Below are 16513 nucleotides of genomic sequence, written 5' to 3' on the forward strand. Positions count from 1 at the left end.
CTCGAATGCGTCACCTTCCAGCCACACTGACGTGGGTCACCAACCAAGTTCACCGAGCTGTGGGGCGAGGGTTTTCCTTGGTCTGGTGGGTGAAGCTCTGCCTCGAGGTTGAACAGGTCTGCAGCCCTCTGCCCTCCCAGAGATCTGGAGGCCGAGCTCCTTATCCTGTGGCAGCCCCAGGGAGGGTCCTGGTGACGTGACTATAACTGTGCTTCCCACCACACGTGACAGGGGCACACCTCCCACTGCGGGTGTCAGGGTCACCGAGCTCATCTGCTGGACCTCTGGGATGAAGTCCAGACAAACTCTTCACTACACAGTGACCACTACCAGCAACTACAGCTGGACTGATGCTGCTGCTCCAATTTTGAAATAGTTCTAGATGTGAATCACAAAAGGAGGACACTCAGTGAAATATTGAGGAAATACAGGGGAAGTGGAGTCTTGTAGCCTTGTTTTCTTGGTACTAGATTTGGCCCCAGTATTTTCTGAGGCATGCTGGCCGATTGCTGTGTGATGGGGGGGCCAAGCCGGAGACAGCTCTGAGTTGGTCCTTGATGTGCAACTCTGGTGCTTTTCCCCAAGGGGAGATACAGGTCTTTACAGTACAAGATGCGAGGTTTGAATCTAGAAATTCTTCCCCCAAATAATTATAGAACTTGTTTGTTGCTTTCAACTTATTTAGTAGAAAAGACAAAGATGTAAACATTTCAGAAAACAAATTCTGGCTTAAACAGAAACATAAGTGAACCAAAAAGAATTCATTAAATAGTATGTGAAGATGTAAATCTAATTAAAAGAAGGTAACTGGGCCCTAACAACATGCAATAATTTTGCTTTATATAATAACTTTTCATCCAGTTAAGACAGGAGGGCGGATGAAATATCTCCATGTTCACTTAAGTGAATGAGTTTATATTCCACAGCCCTTTTCTCAGAGCCGGTGAGTGGGTGCACTAGGTTGTATCTGACATTTTCTCAAGTTGAAGAGACCTACCGCATTTCATAGCTCCCATTCACAAGTTGATATAATGTTGGGAGCCCCTGGGGCTGTCTGATGTTTTCCGAGGCACCCCTGCTCCCACACAGTGCTGCTCGGCTGATGGAGCCCGCTCTCCGCCCTCCGTGCTCAGCTGGGCAGGGCCGTGGGCTGGTGCTATGGCCCTAGTGCTTGGGGGAAGCTCAGGGGCAGAGGCAGGGCCAGGGCTTGGGGTTGTTGAGGCTTGCGGCCATGGTGATAACCAGTGACTGTGTGTTTGCTCGAATGGAAAAAACAATCAAGAAAACCCTCAAACTCGTGCTCTAGGTGCAGCATTATTGTATTATATTAAGAAGTAGCCGTAAAGAGACTCCCGTTCCTCCTCCCACTCCCACGGGGCTCTCGTTCTCCTTTACTCACTCTTCCCCAAAGGATGGGAGACTGCCTGCTGGGGGTCTCAAGTTCTCAGGGGTGGGCTGCAGGGAGCGTCGTCACTGACCGGCAGGTCCTCAAACCATCTCGGCCAACTTCTCTGATGCCTCTTGCTCTGCAAATAGACAGGCTTGGTTTGGCCAAAGACCTGATGTCCGCAGGGCCTTCTGTCTTCACCCCTGCACTTCCTGGGTGAATTGTTGTGACGCCTATGTCATGGCTCTCTCCCAGCCTCCGACCTGCCTTCTGTATGCAAAGCCCAGGGGGTAAGTCCCAAGGCTGGTGGGTAAGGAAATGACAGACAGGCAGCACCACAGGCCTAGCACACAGCTCCACACAGCTGCTCAGGAGGCGGCCTCTTGCTTCTGAGGGCTGTATGGTATTTGTCCAGATTTTAAAAAGAGAACTCAGTTTCACTTCTGCTCTGGGTCTTCTCTTGATTTGCTCTTGGTCAGACACATCAGGCTGTGAGGAATGGGTTGTCTGCACACTGCACAGGAATTGGTCAGTTTTGATTAATTTTGTCACAGTTGGGGACCAAGTGAGGAGGCTAGTCTGCAGGGTTGGGGACTGACATTCCCGTGAGATGGGAAGATCAGCAACTGAACACATAAAACTCACCCAGGCCTCTCAGTGCATTACAATACGCAGCCCAGGAAGGCTGAGAGCCACCTGCCGCGTCTGATCTGAGTCAGACCCAGACGTTGGTATGAGCTCATGGCTTCATATCGACAGCTCTGCACATAAATAAAGCTGCATGTGTGACACCCTGTTTGCCACCTTTGTCTGCTGAGGTATGAAGGGGGACGCCCCTCAGCAGCACCCCTCCTGGTCCCACCTGCACTTCTCAGCACGGCTCTGACCATGCCCTTAGGAGAACCAGAATCGCTAGAGACCTGTAGTCTCCAAGGCTGTGGTAGAAGGAGAACTACAAAGAGCCATTTTGCATAAACTAAAAATTCAGGACCCCTGGCTGAGGTAAGTAGGAGCCTTGGAGTGAGGCAGGAGGCCCCTGCTGAGGGCCAGCCATAGACGCGGTGTCAGGATCAAAGGCCATCATTTGGCAATGCTAATGAAGATGATGAGAGCGTCAGGCTGGAGCATCCTGGGTGCTGAGGATGGGGGTGACGTGGTGTGAGAATCACCACTCCACAGTCTCAAGACCTGCCCCCCAAGCCCATGCTCACCGCAAAGGGGAAGAGTGGTGCCTTCCTAAGGAAAGAGTGCCAAGGTCCTGGATGAGGGGATGTGGCCTGGGTGTCACTGACAGCCCAGCTCCCCAACAGACCAAGAGCAAAGCTCGGCTACCTGCCATATTGTGGTTACTGTGGCGGGAGCTCCCCCTACAGCCAGCACAGGGCACTGCAGGGCCAGGGGTCCAGACACCAGGGCCCTCTGGACTGAAGGGCATCGATGTACCAGCAATCACAGCATCCTTGGCTGGCGGGTAGTTGGGACTTAGCGAGGGCAGAGCTTAGATGGCAGTGTGGCGTCATGCTGGTCTGGACTCTGAGAACGGCTGGACAAGACACGAGTCTCTGGGTGCATGGCTTGTTTACCAGTGGCTGAGGATAAAACCGTCCTAAGACGGGCTCGTACCTATGTGTGTATTACAGATATTATAGAGAATACTGTAGGCACCATTATCTAACAGACCAAGTGGATATACCAGAATTTTCTGCATTGCACTAGCAAGATTTCTTTACTCTAGAAATTATTTCAAAACTCTTAGAATGAGATTTCTTTTTTAGAAATTTCATGGAAAAAATGACAATCATTCAAAAAGTTTGTGTTAGAATGCAATCAATATTTAAATAGGTTTGTTTCTGCAATGCTTTAAAAAGGCAGTGATAAAGGAGATATTAAACTCATCTTAGTTGTTGAATAAAACAAATAAGAATGAGCAGGCATAAGAGGTTCACACTCCAGGAAAACGACTGACATCTCTAATAAATTCCATGTTTTGATTTTTCATTTCTTCTTGGACAGGCATATGCATGTAGGACTTTTTGTAAGCCACTTAAAATCATTTTGGAAGTAGGCAGATCATAAATTATAAATGAATAAAATAGAGCAAAATGCATACAAATCTGTACTGACAATCAATATGAAAGGAAAGTAAACATCCGGGTGCTCGGAATGGAATCTTCAAGGACCATAATAAAATTTCTCAGTTTTCCTTGTTATGTGTTGTTCTATCTAGGTCACAGTAAAACAATGTGATCAAAAGGATCCTGCCTGTGGCAACACTTTTAAAACCCTGCTCAGTTGCATTTAGCACCTGGGAATGAGCTCCTAGCTAGAGTCACTCTGGAGCCCACAGGAGGCACACGCAGTCCAGCTTCAACGGTGCCAGGAGTAGCATCCTCCTGGCCTCCAGAGAAATGGGTCCTGCTCATCTTGTGTCCCATCTGGGCCTCAGGACCCCGCATGGCTGGTAGAGCAGAGAGTGTGCATTTCACCACAGATGTACAGGAGGACTGTTGGGGGATTATTACTGTCATTATCCGGCAGGACATGATAATTCACAGAGCACCTTTGTCTCTGCTACTCGTGTAATAAAGACGGGTTGTGATTTTTACTGTATCAGGACGTATTGATCAGGACATATTAATGTTTTGTAGTTGACTTAAAGTGATAGAGATGATTCATGTCAGAACTAGGTCAGAAACAGGTTTTCTGATTTTGCTGAATTGCAGCTGTGGGAAACTGTGTGTTCTGAGTCCCCATGTGCCATCGCTGTGCCAGGGATGGAGCTACTACATACACTTTAAATCCTGGAAGCTAGAATCTTATCTTCTGAAGGGGGGAAAATGGAAGCCCACGTGAACCGCTGGGTGAGAGGGCCTCCTGGGTGGGAATCTGGGGAAAGGTGCCCGAGCATGCACAGTGGCTTCTCGCTGGTCCCCGGGAGGAGCCCAAGGTGGGAGGCGGAGGATGATACTGCTTTTGTAAAGGCTTCACGGTGGACACCAACAGTGGTGTGGAGACCATCACTGTGTCCCCAGACTTCGGGCAGGGCCAGCAAGACATGACCCAGGTGGCACAGTGAAAGCTTGGTGGGTGCCGGAGCTGGGCCTGCAGGGACGGAGTTTCCTCTCTGCAGTATCACCCAAAACACGAAAGTAAGGCAGAGTGAGAGGACACAGCCCACGGGAGTGGAGCCAAGCAGGAGGAAGGAGGGATCTGAGGCGCCTCCTTCTTTCTCTTAGAAAGCGGGTTGAGTGGCACGTAGAGGAGGCCTCACATCCTCCACGTCCTGCCCTCCAGCTCTTCAGGGCCCTCAGTGTCCTTCACAGCCACCTGCCCTGGCGGAGGGGCTGGGGCAGGAGAGGCCATGCCGCGGACAGAGGAGGCCCAGGTCACCTCTTTGCAACCTCCCTGTGCAGGCACTCCGTCATGTGCTCTGTGGTTCAAACACCCAGTTCCTTTTACCATTTAGGCCCCACAGTTGTTCCATTGTAAAACCCGTCTATCCATCATCTACCTACGACCTCCCTGTCTTTTTCCTACCTGTCTCCATCTCTATCTACCACTGTTTCCATCTCTATCATCCATTTATCTACCTATCCACCGTTTTATCCTATGTCTTATCTATAATCTATCTCCATTTATCACTAGTTCCCCCCCCTCTCTCTCTCTCTCTCTCTCTCTCTCTCTCTCTCTCTCTCTCTCTCATCTATCACCTATTATCTATCTTAGTCAAGGACAACAAAGAGGTTGAATTAGTGAGCACCCTCTGTTTCTCATTCAGCAAGTTCCTACAGTGTTTTAGGCACTGTGATTTAGGCCTGAAAAGGCCCGTCATCTGGAACCAACTCTTCTGGAGGCACAGACCCCACATCACAAGCAGGAGCACTAACTCCCCTAAGTGCGCGTTCACACGCTCCTGCAGGATTTCTGTCTGGAGAGCACTTAATCAGCAAGTGGCTTAGCTGGGAACGGGCTGGGAATGCCTGGGTGGGAAAATGAAGAAAGGCCCAATGGCCCAGGACAGAGGGAAGGAGCACACTCCAGGCTCAAGACTATGAGCAACCTAGAAATAGGAAGAGTGAGTTATGGAAAAGGAGGTACTGAGAAGAAGCTAGAAATGCAGGCCTGGTCAGATCATGCATGGTCGTTGGGCCAAATAAGGAGTCTGAGGTTTGGTCCTAATGTGATCAGGAACCTGAGCATTTCAGCATGACTCTGCCGTACATGTAGTTTTTAAAAGCTTCCCGGTTGCTAAATACAGGATGCATTGTGCACAGGAGTGGAGCAGAGCCTGAGTCAGGGATGAGCATGGTGATGTGGCTAAGCCCACCGCTGGCCTGCACTGGGTGATGGAGGGGAGGATGGCCAGAGGAGAGGAGCCTGTTTGGGACAGGATTTAGGAAGCCAGCCAGTGAGCGCCTGACAGAGGGCAGTGGGGGTCATGGAGAGGGAGGGAGCTTCAGGTGTGGTGGCTGCTGAAAGTGACAGGCAGCAGGGGCCGAGGAGAGCTCAGTCTGCATGTGCTGAAAGCCTGAGGACGGCCACATGACGGATGGACAGGTAGAGACAGCTGGCCTTCCTGAGTGGCCGGTTCAATTAAAGCTATTGGAGGGTCTAGAGACATTCCATAGAGAGCAACGCATGAGCGCCGGGTGTTTTCAATACCACACACCTATTCTGAACAGTCACCAGCTGACTTACTACTTTACACACTAGCGCTATCTTTGACATAGTTTACGCTAAGAACTTGCCTGCTCCGGGGTGACTTTCACCAGAGGGTGTTTCCTTGATGTCCAGCTTGCTTATGTCCTTGTTTACAGAATGGTTTCCGTGCAGGAGATGCTCAAGAATACATTTTCTGGAGAAGTCAATAAGCTTGCTTATCCTTCCCCCAGCGCGATGCACCCCATCAACCACAGGCACGGTCTTAACCTGCCTTCCCGTATCAGGGCATCCTCTGCCCCTTGGCCTCAGCATCTGTACTCCTCCCAGCACCTGCAATGCAGGCGGGGCCCTTCAAGCGAAGGAAGCATTTTCCTTTCACACCTCTGTATTTGAAATCATCAACAGATCTCGGTGGGAAGAGGGTTCAGTGTGAGCCACACAGGGCCGGAGCATGGGGTCTGCAGCAAACACCCAGGCTAAACAGGAGTGAACAAGACCAGCTCTGGGGACATTTAGGTCCAAATGAAGAGGCCTGTGTCCTGTGCTGGGTGCTGGAGCTCTGCCCCTCTCTCCCACAGGTACCACCGTGCCTGCGCTGCTCAACAGCACGTCCAACCAGCTCTACCTGCGCTTCCAGTCCGATATCAGCGTGGCCGCCGCTGGTTTTCACCTGGAGTACAAAAGTAAGGCCATGCTCTGTGTCTTTCATTGCTGCATTCATCACTTTCTAAAAGGAACCTCTGCTCATCAAGTAGTGACATTTTGTTTTGAAAAACTGTGAAAATTTATGAAAACGAGTCTTACAAAACCAAGGTTGTGTGAAACCTTCGTAATGGAAGGTAAATTCATAGAGAAATGTAGAAGTTAGTTTCTGGAATAATTATAAAAAACAACTGCTATAATTTCATGTTGTTTGTGTTAAAAAATGCAAAAACTGTAATATTACTAGTTTTCTGAGTGATAACAAATATTCATATCAGCATCCAAAGACAAAAAATTTTAATTTTCAACTAGATTTTGCCATAAGCCTCTTTCATTTATAGTCTCAAAGGCTGTTAAAATAAGAACTAACAGAGAGCAGTCGCTTAGGGGCCTACTCTGCGTGCTATTCATTTTAATTAGAAGAAAGTATGGCAAAAGCAACACTGACCTTTGAGAAACGGATGTGAGGGATTTAATAGTCTGATGAACAGGATGACAAAGGTCAAATGCTCACCGCTTCTTTGGCATCTGGCCTTGTAGGTGAACCCTGCAAAAGTGAAGTGAGAATTTGCAATAAGAGGTTTATTTTAGGACATGTTTTCAAGCATGAAAAATGCTGGGTGTTCGCGTTCATCTCCTTTAATAAGCAGTTGCAAATAAGCAAATACACAGATCAGCTTTAATAAGTGATTTTTGAATTGAGACAAACGTTTTTCAGGATGTAGTGCAGGCAGGCTTGTGAAGGCTGTGTTTCCAGCTGGTGATAAATATTCTGAACCAGACACAAACCACAGGCCTGCTTCACATTCTGGTTAAATTTCCCTACTCATTACAGGCATTTGCATGCAAGTTCATTCTAATTTATATGAGTAGGAATACTTCAGTGACAGTATAAAAGGATACTGGGGATGTTATTTATGTAGAATAAGTCTGGAAAAATCTGCTCTCTGATACATTTTGCCAATGTCTATAGATAGGAAAAAGTAAACCTTATTTCTGATAGTGTCGATAAATTAGTTAATATATTAGGAATTTTATAATTGGTAAATGATTTTCTCCATCCCAAGTTGTATTATGGTTTCTGGCTTTTCGTTCATTCTTCATGGGGTGACATGCTAGTAAAACAATTAGTCTGTAATTATTCTACACTATTATCTAGTACTCGTGAGATTCCGCTCCCCCAGTGCACATTCCACTTTATTCCTAGTCAGTAGAGTTCACCGAGGAACTAGCCTATTTCTCACTGAAATGAGCCACTTTCAAGAATCCAAAGCCTTGCTTGAGAATCCAGAATCTTGTTTAATCACTTAAAGCATTTTTAATTTGGCCAAACAAAATGACACATTGGCATTAGTTGTGATTTTCTTTCTCAAGCAGTTATATTTCGAGGTGAACTAACACCATGCTGAGAGTTCATGTCACTGGGTCTACCACGCGGCCTGCGCAGTGGTTTCATTAATGAGGTTCTGGCATTAAGTTAGTTAGAAGAGATCAAAATAAAACACACAGACAGTACCTTATTTTACATTGCTAGGTCCGAGACGGCTTGCCTCCCTGGTCCCCGCCTCCAGCCGCCCAGCAGGGCAGCGAGGATTACTCTGGGCTAGCAGGAGAGAGAGAGAGCAAACACGCCGGGGATCAGCCTTTTATTTGGGGGAAACAAGAGATTCAGGGGAGAATTCCATCCAATGAAGGTTGAGGGGGGGCTGCACTCCAAGGTCAGGGTCAGTGATTGGGTCTCCAGGGTCAGTGGTTACGCACACCCCCACACGGATGGGCTCTCTCATCAGGAAAGGGTCGGGATAACTCCGACACAGCCAGAGTGCCTCAGGCCCTTAACGGGAGTCACCCAATCACGTGTCAGAATGGCTCCCCACATATTCCCCCTTTCTATTCTTAACAATGAGGCGGCGGTTCACTCTCTGGAGTCCCCGGATTCTTGATTGGAAGACTCGCCATCCTATAGTTACAATACAAAAGAGAATTAACAGCAAAGAGAATAATCCAATAAGGTACCAAGCGGAGTGTTTAAGAATATTTCCAGGGTTGAATCCATTTAACTCCTTCAATATTTGGTTAGCCAAAGAAGAAGGATCTGAAAAATCAGCTCTATTATTCTGAATGTCTTGGATATGGTGATGAAGTTCCAGAATATCCAAGCTATTATTACTATTTTGCCAAATGCCTAATAAATGGTTTTTAACCTTCTCCCAATCCCAGAGAGAAGCATTGTACTTGGCAGCTGTAACACATACATACTTATAATTAGCATGGCATTTAAGCCTTTCCTTAAATTTTAAGGCTGAAAGTTCATTACCAATGTTTATAACAGTCGCCTCTAAGGCGTTTAACTTAGTCTCAATCTTTTCATCAATATTTACTTGATTACGCAGAGCCTTGGAAGTATTTTGAGCTAAATTATTAAGAAATTTTGCATGCTGAATATTCTGAGACAATGTCAGAGATGCAGAGACAGTTGAGGCAATAAATGAGACCAGTGCTAAGACACCAACAATTATGACTCCAATAGCACGTTTAGGTCTTGTTAGCTGGGCATGAATTTGCTGCAAACTTGTAAACCAGCATCAGCATACCATGGCTCTGAAATATTAGCAGGTAATAAAACAAAAGAGGGCTGATGAAGTATCAGCACTCCTTTTCCTCCATTATACCTAGAAATACAATTAGTTAGGTTGCACTTATTACAAGTAACAAAATATCTGTCATCTATCCATTTAACTTTTACATTTCCAATAATTAAAACATAAGGAGATTGGACACAGGCTCTTAGGCCATAGCAAGATCCCTCTTTACAGTTCTTGCCAACAAATTTTGGTAAAGGTTTGTCTGAAAAATGTAAATACTCTGAGGCAGCAATTAAACGCCAAATATCTTTTTGAACACCTCCTTCACTATAAGTCAAAATATTACTAACAAATCCTGCAGGTGTCATAGCAGAATCTCTTCGTAATTGTCTCTTATCAATTTTTGGAGACCAGTCTAAAATATACCCACTAGCTTTAGACACCTTATGTTGTACAGGAAAGGTATTTACACAATCCATCCATTTAGGAAAGGTGCCAATTTCAATTATAGAACTATTTGGACAGTGGGGTACCGGTGGAGGTTTTGCAGAAATGACTGGCTTGTTATGGGAAAGTCCCATCTTAATTACTGATCTAGTATTAGGTTTTAAGTCCCCATAAATAGAATTATTTGTCAGTCTAGGTTTACCAATTGCTGTCTTTTCTTCAAATGATACTTTCAGACAGCCAGCATGTTTATCATGTGACCAACATAAAGGTAATTGGGCACTGTAGCCAGAATAATTAAATGTAGTCACATGACTGGGAGTAATATGAGCATCTGTAAATCCTCCCATCATGAATGAGTCATTAGTAAATACTGGAATAGATTCTCCAGTCCACACAGCTGGGTGTACCAGGGGTGGATCTGGGAAATATGTCCAATAAGTGTCTACTTGATTCCCTTTTACCTGACAGCCCAGTAGGGCAATTATTGTCGCTACCATCAAGACTGGGGTCCTGTTCTTTCCTAGGCGTCGAAGTATTTGGGAAGCCTGGGTTGTCAGCTTCTTCACATCTTTCCACGAAATCAGCTTCTCGGCTGGTTCAATCTGGTTTTTCTTCATCCTTTTCCGATATCTCCTCCTTCTGGGTTGTGGCTCCTCTGGGTCGATCCTCAGTCGCTTGAGTCTGGGTTCTATCTCCTCCATGTCTGATAGCACGTTCAGGCACTCAGATAGGACGAAAAGCACCTTCTGGAAAAATACAAGCATGCCCTCGGCCCCATGATATTACCGGATCTGGGCCCTTCCATTGACCAGTCTGTAAATCTTTCCACAGAACTCTGCCTAATGGGCCTGTCACTGAGGGAGACATTTGTCTCTCAGCAGCAGTGTGACCTTCTTGTCTCCTGTTTCTTTCTGCCTGTTCATTACAAAAATCAGTCCAGTAAGTTTTCCAAAGCAAGTAATCTCCCTCGCTCAGACAAGATCTGGCTAAAAAAATCCAATCACTAGGAGGAAGGGGTTGTGAGCAAATATTTTCTATCAGACTCTGAACAAAAGGCGAATTTGGGCCGTACGTTTCACATGCATTTTTCAATTCCTTGATAGTTTTAAAAGGGATTACAGCATGAACTCTAACTCTCTGATCTTGTTCATTAGTTTGCTCAAAAACTGGAAAGAGGTGAAAACCAGTAGTATCCTCTCCCATTTCTTGAGCCTTCCTTATACCTTGCTGAACTGGGGTAAGAAAAGTCATCTTTAATTCAGCACACCTGTTAAATTTGGTCCTTCTAGTAGGTACCGGCCGAATTTTAAAAGCTTGGGCAGGTGGTGCTAAATGCAATCTATTAAAATTTCTCTCTAAGTCCTGAGTTTCTATGTCTAATTCTTCTTCCTCAGACTGTGAGCTGCTATCAGACTCTGTATTATTGCCATTTGGAATTTGGGTTTCTAACTCACGTGGCTGAGAAGAAACCTGAGCCCCTCTAGGAGTTTCCTTTGTATTTTCCTCTCCAGGAAGATTGTTTACCACTTCCGGAGGGCTCTCCAAGATTAGAGATGCTTCTTCTTTATCATGCTGTTCTGTACAATCTGTCTGCGGGCTAGCTTGCATAATTCTAACCTTTGTTTTAGCTCCTAGCGCTTTTGTTTTAAAACGGCTCAAAGGAAAGGAAATTAATTTAGCTTCAGGCTGATTTTCCATTTGAATAGACCTAATGGCTCTTTGAATACCTTTCAGAAGGTCTTCTGGCGGCCACGGACTCTGGTCCATGTATTCAAAGAGACAGACTTCTAGGGCTGTCCAAGTTTTCTGTATGTTCTCTATACCTCCAGGTATTTCAGTAGAAAGACAAACTCTCTGTAACTTTCTTCCTAATTTCTCCCAAGTAAGTAAATTTGGAGACTCTTGGTCACAAAACCAAGGACAATATTCACCTACAATCTTTAAGAATTGTAATAACTGAGTTTTCTTTATCTGTTTTCCTTTCTGATTAATTATACTGTCTAAAATAGTTAGATACATTTCCTTATCCGAAGAAGTAGAATTTCCCATTTTAAGTAATTTAACGTCTCTTTCCTTCAATATCTCCCGGTACTTTTGTGACCCAAATGTCACTTCTTCCTTTCTCTTATTTCTTATTTTCCTTATCCTCTTTATTACTTTTGTGACCCAAATGTCACCTCTTCCTTTTCTTTATTCTTTATTCCTTACTTTCCTTTATTTTCTCTTTATTTCTTTTCCTTATCTTCCTTTTTATTTTTTCCCTTAATCTTTTTAGCGCGCGCTCCCACTCAATCTAACTAATTCAGAATGCCCCACGTTGGGCGCCAATTCTACCACGCGGCCTGCGCAGTGGTTTCATTAATGAGGTTCTGGCATTAAGTTAGTTAGAAGAGATCAAAATAAAACACACAGACAGTACCTTATTTTACATTGCTAGGTCCGAGACGGCTTGCCTCCCTGGTCCCCGCCTCCAGCCACCCAGCAGGGCAGCGAGGATTACTCTGGGCTAGCAGGAGAGAGAGAGAGAGAGCGAACACGCCGGGGATCAGCCTTTTATTTGGGGGAAACAAGAGATTCAGGGGAGAATTCCATCCAATGAAGGTTGAGGGGGGGCTGCACTCCAAGGTCAGGGTCAGTGATTGGGTCTCCAGGGTCAGTGGTTACGCACACCCCCACACGGATGGGCTCTCTCATCAGGAAAGGGTCGGGATAACTCCGACACAGCCAGAGTGCCTCAGGCCCTTAACGGGAGTCACCCAATCACGTGTCAGAATGGCTCCCCACAACTGGGTATTAAGAAGAGTCTGTTCTCTGCTCTAACCCTTCAAGGCAGTTTGAAATGTGGATGTTATGATGTGTTTGTAGAATCAACCTTACTAACATCTGTATCAAACGACCTAAGACTGTTGACACTAGGTCACCAAAAGAATATCTGTTGTTTTAAATTCATCAGTAGATTTGACCATCTACCTTCTGCAGATCTCTAAACTCGTGTTTTTCACTAAAGTATATATAAATCTATATAAATACAAGATATGATATAGCCATCAGTGTATGCTTGACGCCTGGGCTTGCCCGGAGCCTCCCCCAGCTCTGCTCACAGTCCTTGCACACCTCTGCCTTTCTGGGTGGATTAAGGGAACACAGAGCATCCTTCACCTGCCAAGGTCTGAGCACAGGTGTGGGCACAGCAAGCGTCTGCCAGGAACACTGCTTACTGAGCCCCTCCGTGGAGTCCCTGCCTCCCTGCAGGGGGAGGCCACAGATGTCCCTGCCACCATTGGGTGGCACGTCACGTCAGAAGCAGATGGAAACATGTGAAGGTCTGTGACACTCGGAGGAATCCATGGTGGAGGTCCAGTGGTCCAGCTCTGGAGGTGTGAGTGATGCCACTGCACCCTGGCTTCCATCAGAGCAAAGTGTGTTCTCACCTGGAGAGGAGCCCAGCCTGAGTGCAGCAGGCCAGGGTTCACACGTGATGCTGGGGAAGTGCTCAGACAAAAGCAGCTTCCCTTGAAGGGATGGGCTAGAACACACACAGAGCAGGAAGGTTCCAAGGAAGGTGTGCAGATTCTCTGGGAGCTCCCATGGTGCAGGTGGGAGCTTGAGCCCTGGGCACCCTGAATGCCTCACTTGTCCTTCAGTTACCAGTTATCTGTCCTTTCGCATCGAGCAGCTCCATGGGACATCTGAGAAGGAACACAAGGACCACACTCAGTCTGGTCTTGTTTTTAAAGAAAATCAACCACACCAAAGGATAGCAAATACCTAGAGATTCTAGATATGTGGACAAAGGTGACATGGGTTTACTCTGGAAATTCTAAACCCTGACCTAATGTGCCCAGCAGGGAACTGGCTTCTAGGGAGCAAGACGGGGATGACATCGTGGGCTCCTCGTGATTCCAGTGGGGTCTGGGGGAGCACAAGTTCAATACGTGACCTGACACTGGAGGCCTCCGTGTGCCCACTGATTTTTGTCTGTCTTCCCTTGTTCTCTGCTGGCTCTAGGGTTAACTTACACACAAACCTACCTCCACTGTGGGCCTGTTAGAGCAGATTCTTAGGACATCCAGGAGTTCCGAGAGTTTAAAGCACACAGTCTCTGATGGCCCTTCTCACACATGGTGAAAGCCATAGGAAGGAACCCTCTGACCCTCTCCCTTGCCCTCTCCCTGTGCCCTCTGCTTCTGCCCTCCCCCTTAACTCTCTCCTTCTGCTCTGTCTCCTCCTTCCATTATGCTAATGGTGGCCTACATTTTATTTTTACTTATGTTATATAATGTCCACAAAACATATTTTGCTTTATATTCTCAATGATCTTTCAGAAAGTTTAGAAATGAAAAAAAAAACCCACCTTTTGTATTTACCTTCAATTTTGCCATCTTTGAAGCTCCTCATTGCTTGTGTATGTTGTGGCTTCAACGTGTCCCCCCACCTGTGCTCATGGTTTGGAAACTTGGTCCCCAGTGCAGCTGTGTGGGGAAGGGTGCCTAAGGGCAGGTGATTACCAACGGGGTCATGTCCTCATGAGTGGACTGACACCCTCATCATGGGAATGGGGCTTTTCCAGGGGGTGGGATTGCCCCCTTGCTCTCTCCTTGTCTTTGTCTCTCCTTTACGGATGGCACTGCTGCAAAGCCCCCATCAGATGCGGCTCTCTCAGCCCGCCACTTCCAGACCCCATAGCTGGGAGCAGACAACTACCTTCTCATTGTAATTTAGGCAGAACAGACACAGACAGGGTCCATCCGAGTTTCTGTGTGAGGGTTTTCTGTCTCAAGACATTTTTGATGTCTTTTATTTATAAAAAATTCTTGGCCACTATTTTCCAAAATGTTTCTCTTTCCAGTTCTCTTCCTCTACCTCTTCTGGGATGGTGACAGCACAGAGGCCAGACTGAGGCCCCTCCAAGTTCCCACGGGTTCCGGTGGTTCATCTGCTGCTCTGTTTTTCTTACGCAGTTGCTACGCAGTTGTCTTCATCAGCACTTGGTCTTCCCTCAGCTGCATCAGTTCTGCTAACCAGTCCCTTAAAAGTGACCTTCGTCTCTCATTGGAGGATTTCCCCACAGGATTTCCATTTGATTTTCTTGTTATTACCATCTCTCTACCAAAATTGCCCCTTCCCTTCAGGTACATCAGCCATCTTTCCCACTGGAATCATTCCTATGATTTTCATGGTTATATTCACATCCATGTCTGATCTTCCCTCTCGTGAGCATGCTCCGAATTTGGTTCTATCCCTTGCTTTATCGCTCTGCATAGGATTGTCCTTTCTTTTTTTTTTCTTTTTGCACATCTCAGTCTTTCTTTGAAGCTGGACACCATTAGAACCATGGAGACAGACCCCAAGGAATGCGTGCAGCCTGAGCTGAGTGAGCCTCTTCTGTGTCTGAGGCATGGAGCCAGGCGGGAGTTGAGCTGGGCCAGGGTTGTGCAGCTGCTGTGGTCACGGGGCATGGCCTCTTCTGACCTCTGGCAGTGAGGTCGCACAGGTTGGGGGCTAAGGGCCTGACCTTCAGCCTCCAGTTCCTGACTTTCAGCCTCCGGTCCCTGATGCCTTTTCTGGAGAGCCAGTCTCTCTCCCAAGCCTGCCCCTCCCCCAGAATTGCTGCTGCCACTTCCCCCCTGCTGTGTGCGCTGGGCTTAGGGAGTCCTTTGTGTTGGGCTTTTCCTGACTGTGTCCTCCTGTAGAATCTGCAGATCAAGACGGGGTTCTCTCAGCCTTCCCGCCTGCCCTGCCAAGGCTGCCAAAGTCCACCTGAGGCTGGTCTGGGTGCTAGTTCCCTGCCAGTCCCAAGTGCAGGAGACCTCGATTTTGGAGCAGTCACAGGGTCTTGAGCTCCTGCCAGCTTTCCTGCCAGGTCTCTGGGTGTGGAAATGCTTTGCTTTCCCTGCTCTGAGCTGCCTGCAGGCCCTGCACACACCCCCAGTTCCTTCACAGGAACTGGCAACTCTGTTTCTGAGGGTCAGGAAGTGCCTGGAGTTCACAGAGCCCCGTCCTGGGGCTGACTACCCAGCGGGGACTCTCAAGGAAGAGCAAACCCCTCTGTGTGCCCGCCATGGGCTGTGGGCTCAGCTGAGCCAGTCTCTGCGCTCTTCTGTGCCCTGCCCCAAGGTCAGCCTGTGTCCCCTCCTCCTGGAGGCGCTGTCCTTCAGAATCGGGGTCACCTGGGTACCTGCAACCTCAGTACCCTGAGGGATCCTGACGAGCTGTGATCTTAGGGTCAGGCCTTTTCTCATTGTTAAGGTGGGAGTGATGTTTCATTTTGCAGATTTCTGTGTCCCAAATGGATGAGATTTTTAAATTGCTCTAGTTCGAGATTTTTTTTTTTTACTTAGGGGTTTTAAAATTGCTCTAGTGGATTTTAAAATTATTCTTGGGGTTTCAGAGATTTAAAATTGCTCCAGTTTAAGGATAGTTATATGAATGCTAAAAATATTTTTTAGGTTAGCCATTGGGAAGTGTTTCTTGAGTGCCTGTTTTTAAGTGATATTATCCATACGTCTATCATCTAAGTCACACCTAACTTTTAAGTAGTGCTGTTTCATCATAATTGTGAAAAAAATCATAGATATATTACAGAATTAAATTTAAGTACATCTACAATACAGACAAACTCTAGGTGTTTATCTATGGGGAGCTGTTGGCTCTTCCAAGGTGGCTTGCAATAGACGCCCTCTGTTCTGATTCAAATGCAGCAGGCAGGTTTAGGAGCCCCATTTTC

At 46.8% G+C, this 16513-nt stretch overlaps 1 protein-coding gene across 1 annotated transcript in view; it reads left to right on the plus strand.

The window, feature by feature from the left end:
• The window catches only part of CSMD1 (CUB and Sushi multiple domains 1), a gene marked incomplete at both ends in the record, with an annotated part of 1655719 nt that overhangs the window by 1471804 nt on the left and 167402 nt on the right, over positions 1 to 16513 (plus strand). Inside the window, one exon of the mRNA XM_081269879.1 lies at positions 6628 to 6732. Within this exon, the coding sequence (XP_081126005.1) occupies positions 6628 to 6732 (105 nt within the window). The remainder of the gene's footprint in view (positions 1 to 6627; positions 6733 to 16513) is intronic.

The sequence above is a fragment of the Spermophilus citellus genome (genome assembly GCF_964194105.1).
Source record: "Spermophilus citellus genome assembly, chromosome: 16".
In the NCBI taxonomy this organism is placed as follows: domain Eukaryota; kingdom Metazoa; phylum Chordata; class Mammalia; order Rodentia; family Sciuridae; genus Spermophilus; species Spermophilus citellus.